This window comes from Watersipora subatra, chromosome 4 (genome assembly GCF_963576615.1).
Source record: "Watersipora subatra chromosome 4, tzWatSuba1.1, whole genome shotgun sequence".
Classification (NCBI taxonomy): domain Eukaryota; kingdom Metazoa; phylum Bryozoa; class Gymnolaemata; order Cheilostomatida; family Watersiporidae; genus Watersipora; species Watersipora subatra.
In genome coordinates, this window is record NC_088711.1 from 40,726,414 (window position 1) to 40,745,032 (window position 18,619).

Consider the following 18,619-nt stretch of genomic DNA (forward strand, 5'->3'; position numbering starts at 1 on the left):
TCAACTTTTACCTTTGTGCTAATTAATAAAAAACATCCAATGCTAGTTAGTACAACTAGATGACTAGAGATATAAGTAGCAATTATGGGATCATTAACAGAAGATTTTTTCATCAAACTTTTTCATTTTAAAGCACATCAGAAAAAAGGTTGTACCCGAGACTACATGTTCTTTTTGTTACATTTTAATGAAAATCTTCTTTTCTTAATTCTGCACCCCTGTATTTGCTCAATCATAAAATATCCATAGATTTTTCACTGAGCATGTTTGTGCTAGCAGTGCTTTCAATGTTGAGAAATTTATAACAAAATTATCAGCATAGCGAGTCATGATACATACTCGTGCTGAGTCAAAACCTATTTACTAAAAATTTGAAAAGTCAAAGTGCTCTTGTTTGATTTGTCAGCGAGTCATTTAAAACGCATAATCCTATCAAGTTACGGCTGTTATACTCAGATGACTATTCTGTTATATCTGTTATACTCGGATTACTATACTGCTATATCTGTTATACTCAGATGACTATACTGCTATATATGTTATACACAGATGACTATACTGTTATATCTGTTATACTCGGATGACTATACTGCTATATATGTTATACTCGGATTACTATACTGCTATATATGTTATACTCAGATGACTATACTGCTATATCTGTTATACTCAGATGACTATACTGCTATATATGTTATACACAGATGACTATACTGCTATATATGTTATACACAGATGACTATACTGTTATATCTGTTATACTCAGATGACTATACTGCTATATCTGTTATACTCGGATTACTATACTGCTATATCTGTTATACTCAGATGACTATACTGCTATATATGTTATACTCAGATGACTATACTGCTATATCTGTTATACTCAGATGACTATACTGCTATATATGTTATACACAGATGACTATACTGCTATATCTGTTATACTCGGATTACTATACTGCTATATCTGTTATACTCAGATGACTATACTGCTATATCTGTTATACTCAGATGACTATACTGCTATATCTGTTATACTCAGATGACTATACTGTTATATCTGTTATACTCAGATGACTATACTGCTATATATGTTATACTCAGATGACTATACTGCTATATCTGTTATACTCGGATGACTATACTGTTATATCTGTTATACTCAGATGACTATACTGCTATATCTCTCATACTCAGATGACTATACTGCTATATCTGTTATACTTAGATGACTATACTGCTATATCTGTTATACTCAGATGACTATACTGCTATATCTGTTATACTCAGATGACTATACTGCTATATATGTTATACTCAAGTGACTTGCTCTGAACTCGACTTGAATAAATACAGTTAATGTTAATATTTAATTTATCTTGTTTGTACATGGAAAGGTAGCTGATAATAGATACAAGTTAAGTTGATATAAACATAGTCTTGTAGGCAATGTTGGGACTTGTCACCTCGGCACTTTATATTTTTCCTCATCATATTCTTGGAGCACCTTAATGGATCAAGACTCCAATTTTTTTAAGTTTTGTTGTTCATATATTTTACACCTTTGCAAATTGCTAGAAAGGTTTTTGCTATATTGTTTTGTTATTGACTTTGAGTTACCTTATCGTTAATCTCTAGATGGCTTGTACTTTTCCAATATTTGATCTGCTCATTTTAGTCATAAAGCAATGATATCTGCAATGTAGATTCTAATTAATCAAAAGCTCATCACACAGTAGAATAATGATTCAATACTATAGACAGCCACAGATAATAACGGACGCACACATATTTAGTTAGCATCCAAAAAACATGTTGGTAATGAATATAATCTTATGTTAGCATTCATCTGATTCGTCTTCAGTTAGAATAATACCAAATTCCTTCACAGTTCACAAAGCATACTTGCGTCCATTATGGAATTCTGTGCCAGTAAGGAATAAACATGTGGGTTGTAAAAATGAGGATAATCATCTATTGTGCATATCAGCACTCAATACTATATCAAATCTTAAATGATGGCTGTTATTAGTAAGCTTATAATTAAATTATTCTTCATTCCAGTATCTGCGTTAGTAAGCACCAAGCAAGTACTAAAAATACAGACTGATCTTCCATAGCATACCGACTCTACTGTATCAAAAACACCTTCCAGTGCTCAATAGAATACTAAGATAGCATCTAAAAATCATTTCAAGTCTTCATTATATTGTTCTAGCTTTTACTGTTCTGATATAATAGCTAATATTTTATGAAATTGGGTCAATCCCGCCCAGCTCACAAATATACAAATACTAAAATGTTGGACTTTTACAAAAATAAAGCCTTCTCAACTCGTAGTTTCTTGGGAGACAATATTTATCACATCTTTTTTTTCAATGTTTGAAAACTTTTATAACCTAAATTGGTTTTTTATCATTGATGTTATTTTATATTGACCATGACATTCTAACAAAATGTGCCATTTTGATACATGATAACCGCAGATTGTGATATTTTTATTTGTTAAACCTTTACGTTTTAGAACTCATAAATATGAATAATCAGAAGAGTTTAGTTCAACTCTCAGCAGCAAAGCATCACCTAAGCACATATTAGTGTTCACTTTAATATCATAGTACCAATCATAATATCATAATACCAATCTACCATTTTCAACTTTGTTATACCCAACAGAAATATGAGATCAACTTTTTATGTGCCTACATCATAAATGTGCAATACCATATATGGTTAAAATCTATTGCATTATTAGTTCTCTAGGTGGTTAGTATTAGATGTGACTATATAAATGATGTTTTCTGATTGACAGTATTTGTTTTGAGTCATGAAAAACAAGTCAGCAATCTGAAAGGAGCTACTGAAAAAATTATGAGCGCTTATGCTGGCACCTATCGGTACCATCAAGTGACCTATTTTATGTTGGAAATGTCGCAAACATCTTATTATGCACTTCATTTTCTTTCACCTGCATTTGCATGTCATCATTTGCATGTAAACGCATGAACCTATCAAGAGTAAAGAAACATTTGTCGGTGTGGTTTTGAAATCTGTGTTCAGTTGCTACAATATTGATGTGTGTAATATTTTTTGCATGGACCAAAATATATGTGATACAGTGCATCTCTCTTTTGCAAACTGAGATGCTTGTGATGTCAAAATAACATTTGAAATGTAAGGACATGTTTACTTGTTGGAACTAAGTTTTTACTGTTTTCAGTAGCGCAAAACTTCATCACAATATTTACAAGCTCCCACCTCACCAGTTCGTTAAAACTGGGTTTCGGGAGTATTTTAGAATTTGTTACACCAGATCGCAACTGTTAATTTTTTCTGTTTTAGTGCAAATATTGCAACGGAAGTGGCAAAGTGTTAAATTGCTAACGAGAGTAGAATGTGGTAATTCAACATCATTTTGTAAATAAAATCCATAACATCAGCATGAATGAAATAGTAGAAATGCAAATTATAAATACTTATCTGATAAATAAGTTGTATTGAGGTCTTTCATTTTTACTGCAAATTTTTTTATTTATAGATTTTATCAGTATTTCACATTTTAATGGAATGCTCATGAGGAATTGGCACAGTGCCATTGTGCATGTCAGTCTTATATCAAGGGTGACACTGAGCTGGCCACATAGTCTTCAGATAGTGTTTATTTTATTTTTTGTGAGCATATACATTTCTGTAGTTCATATGCTCTCACCTTTATTTCTCCTTAATCATATTGTACGCTGTTGATCTGAAAGAATTTGCCCTTCAGGAGGTATATGATAAGTTATTAACTGGTTATTGATCATTGCCAGTTCAACTTTCAACCAAAATAATTGTAAATCTGTTTTGAATCTATATTGATTGGTTCAATGTACTCAGCACTACTAATCCTTGCTTACTGGAAACTTACATGCCTGAATGTCTATGCAATGAGGGAAATATTTAGTAGTTTTTTTTTTCTCCTTAAACACGTGCCATTGTACATCTAGTCATTTTGCGTGCAGCAAAGTAACATGTTTTTGCCCTTGAGCCAACAGGCTCATCTCAAGAATTTTAACTGGCACTCATTGAACTTCAAATTTGCAGAAATTTATTTTATTTTATTATGATGCTTCATGGGTAACAGAAAGTTTTCAGCTCGTTTCTATTACTTAGTAGCTTGCCAGTTGGATATTATTAGCTGGTAAACTTTATTTGACATAGATTATTGGCTGGTAATGAGTTTGGAAAGCATATTATTGGTAATTGATGTTAAAGGCATGTTATTGGCTGATAATTAATGTTAAAGGCATGTTATTGTCTAATAATGGACAAAAAAGGCATATCATTAGCGGATGATTTTGACTTGGAATTATTAATATTTAGGTGGTCCCCTAGTTCTTTATCTTATCGATGAAGAAATACAAGTAATACTTGAAATGAAGCCCTCTCAACACATAGCTTCTTAGAAACAAGATTTATCACATCTTTATTTTTTCAACACTTGAAGACCTTCATCACCTAACTTGGTGTTCTGTCTTAAGTTTTAATTTTATGCGGAATGTGACATCACACAGTTATGATCTTTTGATTTTATTTAAATTCTTACGTTTTGTTGAAAATATTGATTCTTGACAGTCTCTAAAAATATCTCATAAAATGACTCGCACAAAAAACTTTAGAGCTAATAAAAGTTTAAAAATGGCTCGATTATGTTTTTTATAGTCCAGAGCAGGGATCGCTAAACATATTATGGAAATGTTTACTTTTCCATATCCATTTCCATAAACATAAATATTTCCATAATTTTATGGAAATGGATATGGAAATTTTATTTTAGAAATATGGAAATGTTATGGAAATGGAAATAATATGGAAATGAATTATGGAAATGTTATGGAAATGGAAAAAATATGGAAATGAATTATGGAAATGTTATGGAAATGGAAATAAATTATGGAAATGTTATGGAAATGGAAAAAACTATGGAAATGAATTATGGAAATGTTATGAAAATGGAAATAATATGAAAATAAATTATGAAAATGTTATGGAAATGGAAAAAAATATGGAAATGAATTATGGAAATGGAAATGAATTATGGAAATATTATGGAAATGGAAATAATATGGAAATAAATTATGAAAAGGGTATGGAAATGGAAATAATATGGAATTGAATTATGGAAATTGTAACATACACGTAATCCAAGATATAAACAGAGGGGAGTTATATTGTATAGACTAGGCTACATGAATAGACAATGGTAATACACAAACAGCTAACATCAGTGGTATTACAGAAACTATTAAAGGGGTCTGGAAGAAACTAACTCAAATTGTCTCTTGCTCGGCTACATGTATAGACAATGGTAACACACAAACCCAGCTAACATCCGTGGTATTACAGAAACTATTAAAGTGGTCTGGAAGAAATTAACTCAAATTGTCTCTGGACTTGGCTACATGTACGGACAATGGTAACACACAAACCCAGCTAACATCAGTGGTATTACAGAAACTATTAAGGGAGTCTGAAAGAAACTCTCAAAACATCTCAAATCGTCTCTGGCTTAGTTATAGGCAATGGTAGCATACAGTTTTGATGTTGCCTGGACCCTAAATAAAGTATATTAGCAAGCAAATATCATATTCATATTATGTATAAATTAATCACATATTCGGGAAGAGTTGACGATTGCACACACACACACACACGCTCATTTGACACGCAAGCGCGCACACATACGTACACACCAGGGATCGCTAAACATATTATGGAAATGTTTACTTTTCCATTTCCATAAACATAAATATTTCCATAATTTTTATGGAAATAGATATGGAAATTTTATTTTAGAAATATGGAAATGTTATGGAAATGGAAAAAATATGGAAATGAATTATGGAAATGTTATGGAAATGGAAAAAATATGGAAGTGAATTATGGAAATGTTATGGAAATGGAAATAATATGGAAAGGAATTATGGAAATATTATGGAAATGGAAATAATATGGAAATAAATTATGGAAATGTTATGGAAATGGAAATAATATGGAAATGAATTATGGAAATGTTATGGAAATGGAAATAATATGGAAATAAATTATGGAAATGTTATGGAAATGGAAATCATATGGAAATGAATTATGGAAATGTTATGGAAATGGAAATAATATGGAAATAAATTATGGAAATGTTATGGAAATGGAAATAATATGAAAATGAATTATGGAAATGTTATGGAAATGGAAATTGTGACAAACACGTAATCCCTGGTCCAGAGTAAGACAATTTTTAGTATTTTGATTATCTTTGTACCAGACAAATGATAAAACTATAAGACTACGTAATTGGATGTACTAACACTTTGTTAAATTTAGTGGGACAGATCTCTTAACTATATAAAAGCTCACATCACTTGTCAGTAGTGGGCCTACTGTACAGTATTTAAGATGCTGAAGGAAGGAAATGTTTTTTTTAAATAGAACATCAGAAAATTTAAAGAAATCACTGATATTGCTGGTATTTATTAGAATTGCTGGTAGTTACCTGGTAACTATCTGTGATGAAAAAGGTTTTGATTTTTTGTTTGTTCTACAACTAAATTCATTACATCATCCACCTCAATGGTCAAAATATATAGGTTGGCAGACATAGTTTCGTTTATAAATCCTGAACTAGTGTCAACAACAGTTCTCCAAGGCATAGCAGATAAGATATTGCTTTTGGCTTTTTCCATATTTTAGATGAGCTAATAAGGTCCAAGGTATAGCTCCATTTCTTCTACCATGGACATTGACGATGTCTACATTCGGACTGGAGAGTTTGGCAGATTTCAATGGAAGGTTTTCTTTGGCTGTCTCTTAGTGAATTTTTATTGTGGTACAGAGATGGTTCAGAACATGTTTGCTGGAGCTATTCCCAAGAACCAGACTTGCATGAGTGACCCTAGTCTAGAGGCCTGTGATGCGTTGTGTGACTCCATCGAATTTCATGATGACTTCATTTCGTATGCTACTGAGGTGAGACACAGGTTTATCACATTTCTCAGTGTGTACTTACGCCAATAACAGTGTTTTGTTGGTTTAGCTATTTAGAATGGCGTGATGAAAATTTCAAGTTATTAACAACTTAATCATTTGGGTTGATATTTTGGAGTTTCCCAATATGTTTCTGTCAGCAAATCAAGATGTACCACATTTTGTGAAAAAATATCTATGTGTGGTTCTCAGTGAGCATGAGGGCTAATTAGCATTGGCCTGTGATGTTGTTTTAAATCACTTCATTAGTGATTATTTTTTGTGGAAACAAGCCAATTTAAAGTTTTAGTGGATATCTTATCTGAGTTCAGGATTCACAATTTTTCAACCTTAATCCTTAGTATGAAACTAGTTGATAAGAAAAATAAGTAGCAGCTATGACACTTATAAATAAAAAAACTTTATTTTTGTCCAAATTGTCATTTTTTAGTAAAAAATATGTGTAGTAATGAAATAGGAAGGTGGGAGGTTCAGATGGTTTGTCGGCTTGTAGAAACTATTAATCATATGAAACGTATTACATTTCTAAATATGGTAATATATATAATTTGTAATCTGTTTAAAATCAGGTGTATGTGTATCTTTTAAATAGTTCTCAAATTTTAATAGTGTCAACCCATTTTCATTCCTTCTGCTGCTATTTGAATCAAGGAGCATTATTTGCAAAAAATTCAACTTATTGTGTTCTATCATAAAACACGATAAGTTTGTGCTTATGTTTGATTTTCTTCAATATTTTTATTCAATATTTCATTCGTATCTATATTTCATATATGTAACCGTCAGCATAATTTGTAAGCAAACACTTTAGATGCTTTTATATTATCTGACCAAATATCTCGAGTTGTTGCATTGTTTACCAACAACCTTAAATTGATCTTATGAAGTCTATTGTAGTGGGAGGTTACGTGTGGTGGCACTGTACAGACCACTCAGTCGATATACATGACAGGTGTCATGACAGGCTCCTTCTTCATGGGTGGGCTTGGTGACAAGTTTGGAAGGTTTCCTGTCCTTGTCGCCGCTCAAGGTTTATGCTCCTTATTAGCTCTGCTGAGCTCATTTCCTACCTCATGGATTTTATACGTGGTATTAAGGTATGAGTTTTGGGGTATTTTATCACTCTTTCTGAAGCCTCGTGTATGTATTACTTCTAACAAAATGCATAAATAATCCTATTCACACATGGATTTTATACGTTGTATTAAGGTATGAGTTATAGGGTATTTCATCTCTTCATATGAAGCCTTGTGTGTGTATTACTTTTGACAAAGTGCATAAATAATCCTATTCGCTCAAGAGATCACAACTTCAAATCTCATTTAGTTGGCTCACTGCCTGTTTAACTCCGGATGGCTTGTCATATAATTTTTTAGTCTATAATCAAAAGCACAAAAAATCACTATTGAAACTATGTTGGAGTTGTCTCCCTATTCCATGAAGGCGCAAATACAAAACTAAAATTATCCTAAATTTGCTTTTGTAAAGTTACTTCTATTTGCAATTGATTAATTATGACATGAACAAGTAAAATTATTTTGCATAATGTTTGTTCCATAAGATTACAACTGTGCTCTTCATCGCATTTTTTTATGAGGGAAATAGTTGTATTATACTATTTCTTAATAATCTATATAAATCGCAAAGTTTGTCATCTGTCCTTCGATATGTCCAGCTATAGTTATTCAAATCTTGGAATTAAAGTTTAGCGTTCTGCTGGAATCAAATTTATGAAGATTGCAACCACACATTACTAGCTCTTTACCACTGAGCTATATGAGCTTTATTAATCCAAGCCTTTATCATATATCATGTACCGTATGCACACGATAAATGATGCATTATTTGATCATGGATTGCACCAACGCGTTACGATGCCCTCGTGTGAAATATTTTTCGCCTAACTTTATGAAACGCTATTCTTTTTTGTTCAGGCAGTTTTTTTCTGCCACACGATATCCACAATAATTTCTCTCAAAATTAAAATTTGGCGATTTGATTACTGATTATATACGTCCTTAAGAGATATGCGTTGCTCGCCATAACGAGTCCGGTGTTATTCGTTATGATATAAACAGATAAAACGAAAATAGATAAGTGATAACATTTTAGTTAAAAGTTTGAAGTTTACTAAAATACATACTAAAACTTCCTTCAAGTGTGTGTTTAGTAAACTAAATTCATTTAAGTTAGATTCAGCGTTTATGTTACACGTCTGTCTTGCAGGTAAGAACTCTGCACACAGTACATTGTAATGTTATATTATCTTGCGGATCATAACCAGATCTATATACGTCTATGACCTACGGTATTTTTGCATTATGATGCTAACACGGAACCGAACTAAAATCATATAATCATTACCAAATAATTTGTTATTGTAATCATAGCAAAACAGACTATATTTAGCCATTGTATGCTAATGATTTCACATTCACATTTAAAGACCTTTACATTTTTAATTTTTTTCCTAATTTATTTCATCGAAACACTTCTTTCAAGTTATGAAATTTGACAGTTACAGTTGTTTTAAAACCTTTGCAGTTGTTTTATTTTTTGTCTTAATTCATTTGAACTGCAGAAAAATACTTTTCTCATGATATGAAATTAAAAATTTAGAATGGTAAATGTTATATATAAATAAATTTTATTTCCAAAGATGTGTTTATTACCAGGGCAGCGCCGGGTGTTCTCCTAACCTAATTTATATATAAATCTAAGTGTTTGTTTCTCATTTGTTGGTCTGTCTGTGTGTCCAGTTATAGCGATGAAGTTATAAGAACAAGAAAACTGTTTCACACTGGAATTGAACCCGGAAAAACGGTTCTGCAGACAAGCCGGCTATCCACTACACCACACTGCGTACTTGCGGAACTATAAAATAACACTTATAACTATACACGCACGCCTAAATAATTCTAGCACCCTTATAGATCATGGTTGCATGTGAGATCATGATTATACAATTATCAAAAATTAGTAAAATTATTACAATCCGTCGCAAGATTGATGCCGACCGCCGGGTATGCAGCATGTCAGTTATACTTTGCTGGTTAACTTCTTTGTGACCTTGACATTTTGTTTCAGATGTAAGTAACTGCACACTTTCGCCAATATTCATTTGTGTAACATCTACTGGTGGTATCACTTCAGGATGTTGATTATGACTGACACTCCATACATTCTGCAGGTTTTTTACTGGCTTCTTCCTCAGTGGAATTATAATCGTAAGCTTTGTACTGACTTCCGAACTTGTCGGTCCTAGCAAACGCGGGCTTATTGGAACCATGCCAGCTTTAGCCTTTTCCCTTGGCATTTCCTTGCTCGCCTTCACAGCCTGGGTTACACAGAACTGGAGAACTATGTCTATCGCTCTGGGCGTCCTTGGACTAATTATTACTCCAGCTGTTTATTTGTGAGAACCTTTATTTCTTATCATTACTGTTATGGGTCCTTGCTTTTTGGGTCTTACAGATTTTCATTAATACAAGCGAAAAATTTGTATGGATAAGTTGAATGCATGCAATTTTTTACTACAGTCATATTTCTGCATACGAGTGCCTCAACAAGCGAGAAACTCAAGATACGAGCTGACTTCCTAGCAAGTTTCTTCCTTGAGATACGAGTAATCTTTGAGATACGAGCCAGTTGTCAATGGCCACTATATGGTCAAGTATGCAAGAGGCTGTTTTCAAGAACAGCGTCGCTTGGTCTTTCTCCTCAAATCAATTTGAAAAAGGTTTTAAAAGGCTAGCTAAAAGTTATAGTGAACGCGAGGCAAAACGCGGCTAACCAGAGACGAATACTAAAAACGTAAGATGACAGAATTAATTTAAGTTTAGTGAAGTATTAAAACTTAGCTTTAAGTGGGTCTTTAGTAAGCTAAATTAATTTAAGTTGAATTCAAAGTTTCTGTTATGTAGGGTCACATAAGTTTAGTGTACCGAACTCGTTGCTCTCGAGTCTCTCTCAGACTGTAGTTATCAACTATGTCTGTCTCGAAGGTAAAAACTCCATAAAGTAGTGTACGTAATGACGTTGCATTTTATTGCAGATCATAACAAATAAATAAGTATTTTTTGCTTTTTAACGCATGTACTGAATTACAACAATCCAGTTTAGGTGTGTTTGACATACGGGTTCAGTCCCAGAATGCATTTAGCTTGTATGTCGAGGTATGACTGTATTCCATTTTGGGGTATGAGCCACGGGTATTACATGTTTGTACCCTATCTTATAACAAAAAAGTTGTTTTGGCTGGTATCATTACACGTGTTCATTAATTTTGCTTGGCTGTCTTTACTTTTTGATATCAAGCATCCAAGATCAAAGGAGATTACATTTATGTAATGAACAGTGCCCAGCAGGAATAGTCAGGAGATGACTACTCCAAACAAAGTGATAAAAGCTGTCTCTTGTTTGTTACACATTAAGTAGCATTAGAATCGCAAGAGGTTGTGCATTTACATGTACCAAAGGCTAATATATGTGTCTCCCTAGACTTGGCTATTCATTAGTTGTCAAATTTGTTTTTGTATCTATGATAGCCCTGAATTCTTGTGATTTTATATAGAATAAGAAGGGTGCTACATAGTAATGTTTCCTTACAAATTGTTATCATAAAATGATCTTCTTATGCCTATCTCTTTTTTGTTATTTGGTGTATTATCTGTTATAGTCTTTATGAAGAGAGTCCTCGGTGGTACCTGGGTAAGGGACATACAGATAAATGCAAGGCAATTCTACAGAAAATCTCTAAAACTAACAGACATGAAATAGGAGATATAGAGCTGAAGGTCAGTGGCACGGCAAAGGTCAAGTAGAATGATCTGTTACCTTAGTACTACAACAATGAGTCTGTACAAAATTTTAGTAGATCTTATCAGAAATTATTTTTATTTTTCTATAATTTCTGATTCTTTTGGTGTCTGAGGTGATCTGACTGCCAGGTCGTTTCTAGATTAACATCGACAAAACTTGATCGTGATTAAAACACTAAAACCGTTTAAGCTGTTAAAATCTATTAAAATTTTGTATGAGCTCATCTTAAGTAGATTTACTCTAGTAAGAAATACGTTCAGCAGCTTTTGCTGTTTATTCCACTATCATACACACTAGCTGCTCAATTGTGTGAGAAACATGGTTTCATAGAATTCAGGCGAGGAAGAATTGTTATAACTTTCTAACTTACGAGGAGATTACTGCTAATTTAAAAATTTATGCATGGAGATTATTTCTAAAACAGAAGCCATTTCATGTCAATAAAAACTGTCAAAGTTAAATATACCAGAGTAACACAATAAATGGTTTTTAGACACTTAATATCATGCACTAGTGTAATTATATTTATATTAAATGTGAGTAGAAGTAGTAGTAGTAGTAGTAATAATAGTATTAATAGTAGTAGTAACAGTAGTAGTAGCAGTAATAGTAATAATAATAGTAATAGCAGTGGTAGTAGTAGTAATAGTAGCCATAGTAGTAGTAGTAAGAATAGTAGTAATAGTGATAGTAATAGCAGTGGTAGTAGTAATAGTAGCCATAGTAGTAGTAGTAATAATAGTAGTAGTAGTGATAGTAAGAGTAGTAATAGTAGTAGTGATAGTTTTAGTAGTAGTAGTAACAGTAGTAATATCAGTAATAGTAGTAGTAATAGTTTTAGTAATAGTAGTAGTAATAGTAGTAGTAGTAGCAGTAAGAGTAGTAATAATAGTAATAGCAGTAGTAGTAATAGTAGTAGTATTAATAGTAGTAGTAACAGTAGTAGTGGTAATAGTAGTAGCAGTAGTGAAGTAAATTAAGATGTGCTATTTTATTGACAGGCCAAGCAGGTTGCTACACTGCATTCCATCGCTTTATTTCATGCAGTTTCTCTACATTATACAGTCAAACCTTGATTGACAACCTCCTTAACTTACAAAATCTTTTGACAAATGGCATAAAATGAAAGCAAATATTTGTCTCAACACACGAAGTACTCTCCAGTATACAAGGTCTGAGGTTTCTCAAACATTGCAGTATGTCAGTAAAATGTGGAAAGTGTCATAGCTGCTACATCTAACACCTGCTACTGGTTTCCGAATAATTTACAGTGTCACACTTTGTTAGCTTTCAATAGTGAGAGCTGTATTATTATGTTACTGCTAGAACTCTGGCAGTCCGGTACGATGTGAGCGATCATCAGGTGTGTCATTGAAGCACCAATAATAATTCTAAAATGCTTGAAGGCAAATGATTGGCGCATGTAGTAGGTAGCGTGCCCCGTGGCAAACTCAAATGTCATGAGATCAAATCCTGTATGAGGCAATAATTTTTTTCAAATCTGACCGTGGCCTCGGAGGGACACTGCTCTTATTATAGTACAGATTATGTCTGTAGAGTCAACACCAGTCATGTGTGTTTAACTCTGTAGATGCAATTTTTTAAATAGCTAAAGATTTAGTTGAATGAAGGCTGAGGCTAGCCTGTGTATTTTGTTGTTAAAACAAAGGAATCAGTTGCTGGACCAATTATATTACGCGATAGAGCTGAGTCATTGTTTAAAGTTCTGAAGCTACAAATGATGTGTTCACTCATAGCTTGCACTGAGTCATAGCCTCTCTGGTTCTCTACCGATTTACCAACCAGCATAAATAATTTTTGAAAAAACACAAGTTCTGACATTGGTTATTTTAATGTTTCATTTAACGAAATCATCATTAAAAACAGGCGCATTGAACCTTTATAATACGTAGAGAGATTGAGTATGGAATTGCCTTTTCTGAATAGTATGTAAGTAGGATAACTCCTCAGCATGTTCAGAAGCATTGTTTAACTTTTCAGGTAGCTCCCAGCAGTGGTGGAAAAAGTGAGACATCATTGCTGTCGTTGTTCCAGCATAGAATTCTCAGGAAGATCACCGTACTTCAGCTTATTACCTGGTAACTATTTTAATATCTAGATGTCAATATTTAAAATCATATTTATCTGCACACAACCCAACAAACAGTAATAATAGTTGCTGTGTAGCCTGTCTTGACAAGCTGTTGTTTTTGCGTAGTTGTCCCCCCGTCGAGCAACAACAGCTTATCACAAGACGTACTGCACCTGATGCATCAGCTGCACTTATAAGGAGTTGTTCTCTTCTGTCTATGCGGCTCGGCTGCGATGTTATTCTGGTCGCTCCATTGGTAATCATAACGGATTTCACGCAAAAATTTATGTAGAAAAATTAAGATAAGAACGTTTAACTGGCGACCCCTCTCTGCAGTAAACTTTATTAGAATTTGAGAACTTAGGCAACAACAGCGACTAAACATGCCGTTATTTGTGCGCTCAGTCAGTTTTATTTCTATTTTTGTATCAGTCAGTTTTATTTGTTCTTATGGATTTTATTTTGAGTTTATTTTATTCTTAAGTTCTACTAAAGTTTATCACAGAAACTGGTCTTTGGTTATACGTTGTATTCTTGTTTTTTTTCTACATAAATTTTGGCGTAAAATCCGTGATTACATGATACTCCATGATTACCAATGGAGCGACCGACATAACATCGCGGCCAAGCCGCGTAGACGGAAGAGAACAACTCCCTATAAGTGCAGCTGATGCATCAGGTGCAGTACGTCTTGTGACAAGCTGTTGTTGCTCGCCGCTCGACGGGGGGACAACTACGCAAAAACAACAGCTTGTCAAGACAGGCTAGTTGCTGTGATGCTCAACAAACATTAACAATATAATAGTAATGAGTAAACAGTAGTAATAATAACAGTAATTGTGAACAAAAATAGATATACAGTAGATGCCTCTGCAACGTAAATAATTCGTGCTGTAAACGTTTACGTTATAGGGTGTTTACATTATACGAAGCGTAAAATATGTGTAAACAGTCTAATATATTTACAAACTCACTAATTGAACTCTTCAGAATGAAAAAAAATTAATTTATCATCTTAATTTAATAACTGTACAGTAACACATACACTAAATCTAAGAAAGTTGATTTAATTTCTGTTTTTTAAAACTGTTTTGATTTTTTGTTTTTATTTCATATTTTTATTGGTCACTCTTTTTACCACATTGCTGAATGAACACCATCATCAGTAGATGGTCTTTTAAATTATTTACTCAAAAATACTTGCTTTTGATAGTTTATTAAAACTTTTCTAAGATGCTTAATGCAATCTTCTTCAAGGTATAAATCGTTTTCTCTCCCAAGTATGGCGAAAAAGAACTTTGGGCCTCATTATTGGACTGTAGTTATTCGAATCAAATTTAAGACTGACTTGATATTTTAGGTTATGTGGAATTTCTTCCGATATACGATGCAAAAACTTTGCATAAATTATTTATGTCAAGTGGAATTCACATAAAGGCAGGCTTGTGTTATGCATGATACTATTTTAAAAGTAACCATGGTGACTCATGAATGTTCCTAAAAAAACAAGCTTAGACACATCAACACGCAAAGCTAATTCAACGTAATAATACGGGTAAATCATTCTGTTTGTTTAAAGTTTAATAGTGGCTCCTGTCATGTACGATATTCTTGATTAGTGTCTCAGATAAAATCTCTTTGTTCGCCCCAACCATTTGGCATAGCAAGCGTGTGTAACAACACAGCATTGGCAGTCGGGTTGCTTTTTGACAGATTTTGAATGTGTGAAATCAACAAGCTTTTTCACCGTTAGTTTGTTGACATGATATTTGTCAATGTACTGCAGGTATACAGCGAGCACAGTATACTACGGCCTTACTATAGCTTCAGGGGACATGGGGGACAACAGATACGTCTCCGTTATATTTAATGCTCTGGTGGAAGTGCCAGCTAACCTCGTCATCCTCATTGTTATGAACCTGCCTAGGTGAGTAGGATTATCATTAAAGCTTCTTTCACTTTAGACTGAGCTTTATCTCTTCCGTGTTATTGTACGGGCAAGCTACGTTTATGTCTATTTATTGAGTGAGCCAGAGCATGGATTGGCTAAATCATAACCATATCAGCCTGCTTATATTACTTTACTGGCAATATGCCAATATTTATATGCTCAATATGCCATGTGGTGAGATAAGCCCACCTTAGAATTTTAGAGGTTTTCTCTGGCCAGCCCTTCAATATTTAGATTCTTTTTTACCTAACATGACAGCGAGGACAACATGGTCGCTTAATTTTCATTCTTAAATGCTGTCAAAAAATTTCAGAGATCATTTCAGAGAGTTTGCCACAGTTTCAGTGAACATGAAGTTCTATAGAGTTTAAAAAAGACAAAAGTTTACTAATATATTTCTATGGCTATTTGATGGGCAGTTTGTTAAGTTATTTCAATAACTGAGCTTATTCTTCAATTCCTCTGTCAACTGTGTTTTTATGAAGGCAGTAAAATCGCAGAGGTAATGGTTATATGTCATCTGACCTTTCACCTTACAGGGTTGGCAGGGTAAAAAGCATTTGCGGAGGAATGATCATTAGTTCTTTATTCTGTGGAAGCATTTGGTTGGTGCCAGTGACTTCAGGTAGGAGGCATGCAACTCTATAGAGTCTTGGCATGTAAAATGGAAGGTCTGTTTAGACAATCTAGTAACTCAGAATTTTCAGGGCATTCAACATGCAGTATGGTCGCAACTATGCTGACAGTGCCCATCGTCGCCTCATTTATGGCTGTCATCACGGGCTTAAAGTATTAAGAGATTTGGTAAAATTGTAGACAGAATAGTGGATACTTTATAGATAAAAAGTTAGCAGGTGGATACCTTGTAGATAAAATATTAGTAGGTGAATACCTAGTAGATGGAAAGTTAGTAGTTGGATACCTTGGAGATAGAATGTAAGTAGGTGAATACAGTGTAGATAGAATGTTAGTAGGCGGATACCTTGTAGATAGAATGTTAGTAGGTGGAGACCTTGTAGATAGAATGTTAGTAGGTGAATACCTTGTAGATAGAATGTTAGTAGGTGAATACCTTGTAGATAGAATGTTAGCAGGTGAATACCTTGTAGATAGAATGTTAGCAGGTGGATACCTCGTAGATAGAATGTAAGTAGGTGGAGACCTTGTAGATAGAATGTTAGCAGGTGAATACCTTGTAGATAGAATGTTAGCAGGTGGATACCTTGTAGATAGAATGTAAGTAGGTGGAGACCTTGTAGATAGAATGTTAGCAGGTGAATACCTTGTAGATAGAATGTTAGCAGGTGGAGATCTTGTAGATAGAATGCTAGTAGGTGGATCCCTTGTAGATAGAATGTTAGTAGGTGGATCCCTTGTAGATAGAATGTTAGCAGGTGGAGACCTTGTAGATAGAATGTTAGTAGGTAGATCCCTTGTAGATGGAATGTTAGCAGGTGGATACCTTGTAGATAGAATTTTAGTAGGTGGATACCTTGTCCCACGACCAAACAAGAGCGAAGCGATTGATTGGGAGATTTATGATAAATGCACATGTGCACACAACTCCCGAAAAATTATCCGTTAACGGCCATCACCAAACCCTTGCAAAGAAACCCTATCAACAATTTTAACTATTTTCAGTAAAGTCCTTTAAATATAATAATGATAGAAGACGCATATAAACCTGTTTAAATACGTTACCAAGCCTTTGAAAGGTTACCGCAAATTCCTAAAACTAACCCATCTGATCGGATTATACACAAATAGACCGATTAATTTGGACGAAAATTGCCACAAAACGCTTGAAAAGCTTGGTTTGATAAAAGTCAAGACCGGAAATTGAAACGCCGAGCGACAGAGAATGTTAGCAGGTGAACGATAAAGTCGTGCGCATTTCACGAAAAATTTACATTATACTCTGTCAATTCCTGCTGAGAACTACTTTTTCAACAGCCAACAGTACCCTTTCTTTTTTCCATTATTACTTTGGTCGTGGGCTGAATGACAGTGGAATTTCTAGTAGATAGAATGTTAGTAGGTGGATACCTTGTAGATAGAATGTTAGTAGGTGAATACCTTGTAGATAGAATGTTAGTAGGTGGATACCTTGTAGATAGAATGTTAGTAGGTGGAGACCTTGTAGATAGAATGTTAGCAGGTGGAGACCTTGTAGACAGAGTGTTAGTAGGTGGAGACCTTGTAGATAGAATGTTAGCAGGTGGATACCTTGTAGATAGAATTTTAGTAGGTGGATACCTTGTAGATAGAATGTTAGCAGGTGGAGACCTTGTAGATAGAATGTTAGCAGGTGGAGACCTTGTAGATAGAATGTTAGCAGGTGGATACCTTGTAGATGCAATGTTAGTAGGTGAATACCTTGTAGATAGAATGTTAGTAGGTGAGTACCTTGTAGATAGAATGTTAGTAGGTGGATACCTTGTAGATAGAATGTTAGTTGGTGGAGACTTTGTAGATAGAATGTTAGTAGGTGGATACCTTGTAGATAGAATGTTAGTAGGTGAACACCTTGTAGATAGAATGTTAACAGGTAGATTACCTTTTAGATAGAATGTTAGCAGGTGAATACCTTGTAGATAGAATGTTAGTAGGTGGATACCTCGTATATTTTTAACCAATCATTAAAACTTGAGACGAAGGCATTATCTAGAAGATTTAGTTTTGTTTTTAAGGATAATAGCTGGTTACTTCATTAGGCAGATGCTCCCTAATCC

The 18,619-nt window shown here is 33.8% G+C and overlaps 1 protein-coding gene across 1 annotated transcript in view; it reads left to right on the forward strand.

Annotated features, from left to right (window-relative positions):
• The window catches only part of LOC137394247 (uncharacterized), a 42,889-nt gene that overhangs the window by 20,950 nt on the left and 3,320 nt on the right, over positions 1 to 18,619 (forward strand). Inside the window, exons 11-18 of the mRNA XM_068080969.1 lie at positions 2,816 to 2,900; positions 6,756 to 7,005; positions 7,921 to 8,120; positions 10,214 to 10,438; positions 11,702 to 11,819; positions 13,846 to 13,943; positions 15,723 to 15,863; positions 16,427 to 16,512. Coding sequence (XP_067937070.1) covers positions 2,816 to 2,900; positions 6,756 to 7,005; positions 7,921 to 8,120; positions 10,214 to 10,438; positions 11,702 to 11,819; positions 13,846 to 13,943; positions 15,723 to 15,863; positions 16,427 to 16,512 — 1,203 coding nt within the window. The remainder of the gene's footprint in view (positions 1 to 2,815; positions 2,901 to 6,755; positions 7,006 to 7,920; positions 8,121 to 10,213; positions 10,439 to 11,701; positions 11,820 to 13,845; positions 13,944 to 15,722; positions 15,864 to 16,426; positions 16,513 to 18,619) is intronic.